The sequence below is a fragment of the Aethalodelphis obliquidens genome, unplaced genomic scaffold (genome assembly GCF_003676395.1).
Source record: "Aethalodelphis obliquidens isolate GAN/ISIS:26980383/991018 unplaced genomic scaffold, ASM367639v1 scaffold53, whole genome shotgun sequence".
NCBI classification, from domain to species: Eukaryota; Metazoa; Chordata; class Mammalia; order Artiodactyla; family Delphinidae; genus Aethalodelphis; species Aethalodelphis obliquidens.
Window position 1 is genome coordinate 5,834,470 of NW_020837997.1, and position 6,794 is coordinate 5,841,263.

The 6,794-nt window shown below is 63.4% G+C and overlaps 1 protein-coding gene across 3 annotated transcripts in view; it reads right to left on the minus strand.

Moving 5' to 3' along the window:
* Positions 1-6,794, minus strand: part of RFX1 (regulatory factor X1) — a 31,660-nt gene that overhangs the window by 12,904 nt on the left and 11,962 nt on the right. For 2 of the 3 annotated variants that reach the window (XM_027084961.1, XM_027084963.1), the window contains exons 2-6: positions 4,298-4,407; positions 3,974-4,057; positions 2,966-3,073; positions 1,921-2,037; positions 716-811 (exon numbers count right to left, since the gene is read on the minus strand). In XM_027084961.1, coding sequence (XP_026940762.1) covers positions 716-811; positions 1,921-2,037; positions 2,966-3,073; positions 3,974-4,057; positions 4,298-4,407 — 515 coding nt within the window. The remainder of the gene's footprint in view (positions 1-715; positions 812-1,920; positions 2,038-2,965; positions 3,074-3,973; positions 4,058-4,297; positions 4,408-6,794) is intronic. The other variant, XM_027084962.1, reaches the window with a different exon arrangement.

Genomic DNA, 6,794 nt, shown 5'->3' on the forward strand with positions numbered 1-6,794 from the left:
CTGGTCGGGGCTGGCTCGGGCCAGGAGCCCGGGCCGTGGCTCGAGGACCACTCTCTGCTGCGGCAGGAGCAGGTGCGGGGGCAGCACGCCCACCAGCTCCACCCACTGCTCGGCGCCCGGCTCGTAATGGGGCGTCGGCGGCTCGGGGCTGCCTAGCTGCGGGGCCTCCCCGCTGCACGCTGGCGGTTCCGGGACCAGCACGCCCGGCCCGGGCCCAGGCGTGGGCGGCCGGGGCGGCGGCTCCGGTGGCGGCGTGTGCCGGGGCTCTTGCTGCTCTGCCTTCCTAGCGGGAAACTGACTGCCTGAGCTCTGGAGGACAAACAGAGACACTGGGGGGTCACCGGGGGCAGCCGCGGGTGGGGCTCCAGGCCTCCACCGCCCACGAGGCTGCTGAGCTCACTCAGCAACCCGACCAGAAGATCCCCACCCCGTGTGAGGGAAGGGAGAACCAAGATCTCTCTCAGCAAAACCTGGGCCTTAAACTGCCAGGTGCCCGGAAAGAGTAAGGCTCCAGGATCGCGTCCGCAGCCCAGGGCCAGAGGTGGAGCCCAGGATGGGGCTGGGGTTCTGAAGGCTCCAGCTGCCTCCCCACCTCCCCACCCACATCCCCCCAGGGGAGCTCCACTCCCTCCCTGCGGCCTGAGGGGCCTGCACCCCTCCCCAGCGCAACCCAGGCCTAGCCCCAGTTTGCCCAGAGGTAGGTGGGCACACACACCTCTTGGGCCGCGTGGACCGGCTGGAGCCCTTGCACTGTGAGCTGCTGCATGGGGCCAGCTTTGGGGACTTGCGGAGTGGCCTGGACCACGGACCTCTGGGGAAGGAAAGGCAAGTCAGACTATGGTAACCATGGCGATGATGGCTGCCCACCTGCCCCTAAGCACCACCCCCCGCCCACGTGAACTCATGTAAGCCTCACAGCAGCCCCATAAGGAAAGACGCCACCTTCCTCCAGCTTTTCACTGCTGGCCCTGCACCTAGTGCCTTCCAGGTTCATTATCAGGTTGCCTCTGGGCGCCATGTTACAGGTGTGGAACCCAGGCTCAACAAGGCGAGGCTGATGGGAAGTAGCACCGAGTTGAACTTGGGGCTGACTGAGGGGTTCCCTGCTCTCTACCCCACTCCCTCCATGGGTTACCCGCATGCCCATGAACCTGGCTGTCCTCACTGCCATGCCATGGAGGGCATGCGGCATTATCCTCAGGGCACAGTGAGGGACAGAGGCTGGGAGGCGGGAAGCTGCTGAGGGATGGGGCCAGGACTTGAACCCAGGCCTAGAGGTTCAGAGGGGCTCTGGTGCCAGGCAGGAGAGTATCTATGAATCCTTCAGGGTGGGGTTTCTGCTTTCCTCCAGGGAAAGGGTCTATGGTTTCACCTGGTTCTCCAGGGGATTGGGAACCTCCTAACCTGAGTGGTAACGACCAGACGGCAGACAGCCCTTGCCTCTTAACCTGCTCTGGCTGCCGTGGCGGGCAGCTCAGAGTGAGGCCTCCTCCAGAAGACTGGGCATGGTTTTGGAGGCTGAGGCCTCTCGCTGAGCCCCCTAGGGGCGAGCCAGGACTTGGCCTTGGGGTTTCCTCCAGGCAAATGGGCCCAGAGAGGCCAAGGCTGTTTCTCGAAGCTGTTTCCAGTGCCTGCTTGGTGTTAGGTGCTTTCCACGAGGACGCACTTCATCCTCACGGCGGCCCCAACCGCCCTGCTCCCAGGCCCTCGGGGAGGAGCCGTTATTTAGGTGAGAACGCGGAGTCTGGAGAGAAGCAGAGGTGCTTGCCAAAGGCCTAGGTGGCAGGCTGGGGCTGGACCCCCATCTGCTGGTCTCTCACAGGCCTTCGCCACTGCAACTCCCACTGACAACTGAAGGAGGATGCAGAGGCCGCCTGGCCAGCACCCTCGCCCCTGCCACTGCCCGCCTTTGCCTGGCACCTCTTGGGTGACGGGGACACTCTGCTGGACGCCGTGGACTTGCAGCTGCTGAGGCACCGTGCCCGTGGGGGCCCCAGCCGTCTTGCTGGAGGAGCTATTGGCCTGCACTGGCGACCGCTGCAATGGAAGGAGACACGGTGTGTGTGTGGAGCAGCCGGGGCCTGACAAAACCCTGCTCGGAAGGGCTGTCCAGAGAGCTTTTAGGGGAGGGCAGCAGCCAGAGGGGACGTAGCCAACCACCTAAGCTGGTAACCATCCTTTGCATCCAAATGCCTGGTCCGCACCACAGCCCCAGTCATCCCAGATGCAAGGCTCAGAGTTCAGACCCATCTTCCCCAGCGAAGAGGGCTGGGACTCGAGCCTCAGCTCATGGGCCACCTGCTGCCTCCATCATCAGATGGGCTGCAGCCCTGAAGTGAGGAAGGATAGGTGTGGGCACCCCTACTTTCCAGATGATTTGCTGACGCACAGATGGGAAGGGCCACAGAGTTGTGAGTGGTGGCACCAGGTGCTGACCCCAGGTGGGCTGGCTGCAGAGCCCGCCAGCTGTGGGCCGTGCTGTGTCACAGTGGGTATCATTAACTGTTTCACACATTTCTAACTCGGGGCTCAGTAGGCTCTGAGGGCCTGCCCAGAGTCCCCAGGACTGAATGGCTGAGCCAGGGATCTGCCCTGGAGCTGTGATTGCTGACACCCATGCTCCCGGCCACCCACGGCTTGCCTGCCTCCACACCCTCACTGGTGTTCAGGGGTCCCTGGATTCCATCCTGTGGTCGGAGGAGGAACCTCTACCCACCCTGTCAAGGGAAGAGGGGCCCACTTTGCCTCCTGGGATGCAGTGCCCTGAGCTGGAGCTTCAAGGCCCATCTCGACCCAGGGGAGAAGCTGCCTCCTCCTCCTGGAGCCGGGCTCAGCTCAGAGCCAGCAGGGGTAGGATCTGGCGGCCGAGCCACCCCAGCCAGGGTCAACAAGGACTTGGGAGGAGTGAGTCCTGACTCCTCTGGGGAGAGGGGTGGGGAGGGTGGCCAAAGGGGCCGCCACCTACCTCAGGAGGTGAGTGCACCTGCTGCGTGCCATGCACCGTCAGGGAGACCTGGCCACTCTTGCCGCCCGGGACTGTGCTCTGCACCACCAGACGCTGTGTGGGGAGAGCCTGGAGCCAGAAGGACCACAGTTCACTGACAACGGCCTGTGGTTTTTTTTGTTTTTTCTGTTGTTTTTTTTTTTTTTGCGGTACGCGGGCCTCTCACTGCCGTGGCCTCTCCCACCGCGGAGCACAGGCTCCGGACGCGCAGGCTCAGCGGCCACGGCTCACGGGCCCAGCCGCTCGGCGGCATGTGGGATCTTCCCGGACCCGGGCACGAACCCACGTCCCCTGCATCGGCAGGCGGACTCTCACCCGCTGCCACCAGGGAAGGCCGGCCTGTGTGTTTTTAATGAGCACCTGTGCCGCGCCAGGCGCCGTTCTAGTGCTGCATGCCTGCTAGCTCACAGAACCGCCCTGGCAGCCCTGATGCTGTGGCCGCCCCCCCCCTCACAGAGGTTAGGACAGTGAAAGTGCCGCCCGAGGTCCTGGAGCCCACGTGCAGCAGAGCTGGAGTTCGTGTCCAGGGAGCCTGGCTCCACGGGGCACATGAAATGTGCTCTCACCCTTGAAAGCTGACAGGGCTTTGTCCCGGTCCACGCTGGACGCCAGCACCCGGTGTGCAGCCTTCCAGGCGACAGACCACCACGCACTCACGCCCGTGCTGGCTATGGGTTCCTGGTTCCTAACCGGCTTTGGCTTCTCTGCTTTGGGACACTGGGGCTGGACCCACCAGCCACGTTCCTTACTGTCAGTCCTCAGGTCTCTGTTAAGATGACTCCTGCAGCTCTTCCTTCCCCAATGGGCCCTGACTGACACGGCCTCACCGGCTGGAGGCAGCAGGTAGGGCAGCCCCTGGATAGGCCCCATAGCCTTGATGCTGGTAAGGGTAGATAAGAGCAGGCCACAGGGGTGGGTTCTGCACCCTGGGGAGGCTCTGAGGGTGGGGGCTGGATGCAGGGCGCTTACCTGTTGGGGCACCGGGATGTTGGTGAGCTGGAGGGGTGACACGTGGCCCGGCTTGGTCTGCACACTCGTCTGGACCAGCAGCCGCTGCGGGGGAAGGAGGAGGGACCTGAGCAGCGCTGGCTTCCCCAGGGAGGCCCGGCCCGGGGCAGGGGCGGGGGGGGGGGATTTGCTGGGGCGGCAGCAGTGAACATCTTGATAAGAACAGGTGAGCAGATGGTTCGGGCAGCAGGACCAGGGGGGAAGCAAGGTACCCACGGCCACAGCCTCGCTGCCCCCCTCAGGTGCCCTCTCTACACACCCCTGGGGGAGGGGTGTGTGTCCTACCTGCTGGGTGCCCTGCACCTGCTGCACCACCTGAGTGGGGACTCCAGTCTGGCTGGCCGTGGAGCCCGGGCTGGCCTCTGACACAGTCTCGCTGGCCCGCATGGCACCTTCTGTAGGGAAAGGTCACCAGGTCAGCTCTGCCTGCTGCCACTGCCCCCACCCTGAGCCTGAGCCCGCTGGGATGCGACAATGCAGCCTGAAGCTAGCTCTGGATGGGGCTAGGCTCTCCAAGAATCCTGCCTGGCCCCTGGTCAGCCCCAACACTGCCCATTGGGGTGGGCTGGGGGCCCCAAGGGCCTATAATCCTTAACACCCAGAAGCAGCCTCCCTCCTCGCCCCCACCCTCACTGTCCCGAAGTCAGACCAGAAGCAGTGACTGAGAAGCCATGATGCAGCGGAGGCTTGGAGGGATGGATGCCTCTGCCCAACAGGCAGGACTGTGGACCGTGACTGACCCCGCCCCCCCCCCGGAGGTCCCGCAGCCTTGCAAGGCGTCGGGGCCACCTTCCTTGAAATGACCCCTGGCTTCCCAGGGATGGAAGCTGGTCAGAGAAGTCGCCCCAGAAGGTCTCACAGGGCTGCGGCCAAACACCCCCTCCCTCTCCACCGTCCCTGCTTCCCGGTCCTCACTGGGGTGTAGGGGGGCAGAGGGCTTGGAGCTGGGCGGGCGGGTACTCACGCTGACAGGCAGCCAAGAAGAGGCAATCATAGAACATGGTGCCCACCTGCCCCACCGCCCCAGGGGAGCCTGCCCAGCACTCCTCGCCCACCTCTTCGCGAACAGCAGGCTGTGCGGGCGGCTTTATACCTGCAACCTTGGGAAGCTAATCCCCCCAGTGGATGCAGAGTTCCTGGCTGTCCTCTTAGGATAAACACACTTCCCTCCCAGCGGGCAGAGCCTGAGTGGGGCCTTTGTGGGGCTGGGGCCACTCTGTGGGGTCAGGAGGGAGGCTGGTACCCAGAGATGCTATCAGGAAGGCACGGGTCGAGTTTCACGCACATCTCGCTAAGTGATTAACAGGGGAGCTGGGGGGGAGGGAGGGGCGTGGAGCACGAGTGTCCCTGAGAGGCACTGGTTGGGAGACCCTCACCCCAGCTGGGACACAATCCACCCCACCCCCTCTGTGTCGCCTGGTTGCTCCCAGCAGTTTCAGTTGTGGGGTAGGGCTGGGGGCACACATGCACCTGCCCTTCCTCCAATGTGCTGCCAGAAGGAGCCAAGGTCCCAGTCCCATCCCCTGGGAGCCCTCTGGTGGGATTGGAGGGCAGTGGGCAAGGAATAATAAAAGTAACTATAGCACTTCCGGTGCCCCAGGCACTGCAGTAGCATCTTCCTGGGCAGCTGGAAATGGAAAGAACTTTTATTACCTCTGTTTTTAGAGAGGGCAACAGAGACCAGAAGAGGGCAAGTAACTTGTCCGAGGTCGTCCAGCCGGGAACTGGCAGACCAGAACACAGGCTCGTGTCTGTGCCCACATGAATGTCACACCATGTGTGGAACCCAGAGTCAAGGGTCAGGCCCAGGCTGAGGGTCCAAAGGCAGTGGTGTGCAGACTCAGGCCTGTGGGTACCGGAGGACAGTGAGCCAGGGGCCTACAGGGACATCACGAGGTCCAGAGCATCCCTTTGGGGCTCAGCCTCCAAAGCGGGGAGCTGGGCCTCAGCTGCTGTGGGGAGACATGGAGAAGGGCCTGACCGGGACAGAAAGGTCACCCTAGGTAGAAGCAAAGACCTCAGGGGCCAAGTCTGGGGCAGAGCACAGGAATGTATGTATGTTGGGTGTGGGGGAGTGGTAGCCAGATGTGGGGCGGACAGTAACCGCAGGCCTGCTTGGCCAGCTGCCTCTGCAACCAGTTCCAGGGGGCACCGATTCCTATGTTTTGCTGGAATTGTCCCTCGCATCTATTGTACTTAGGCTTCCCTGAATGATAAAAGAGGAGGTCCTCCCTGAGCTGGCCCGCTGGGAGGAACCCGAGAAAGCCCCAAGTCATGTGAGGGGCCCGGCACACCTGGGTGTCCGTGAGGCACAGGAAGCCAGGCACAGCCCAAGGGATAGTGCCTGACAGAGGAGGCCCGTGGCAGGTTTGGCCTGGCTCAGGGTGGGCAGCGAATGGGGGGCTGGCCCCAGCCACCTCTGAGGCCCCGGTGCCCTGATGAAAGTGCCAAGGCTGATCCTTAAGCGGGACCCTGAGCAGCTGGAGGCCTGGGGACTTGCTGAGATCAAGCATCTGCCTGGGACAGGGAAGCCCCGGGAACCAGTGCTGTTGCCCATCTCCTGCCTCTGGGGTAGCCCTCAAGGCCAGAATCCCCATCTTTGCCAGGCAGGAGGGCATGCCGGGCAGGTGAGGCTCCAGAGTCTACTCTTTGGACGAGGGGCTTCCGATGCGTGAGCCCCCGTCTGCCTGTAGCCAGGGCAGGCTCCCTACCATTGTGTCTAGCCCTGGCTCTGAGTGTGTGTGTGTGTGTGTGTGTGTGTGTGTGTGTGTGTGTGTGTGTG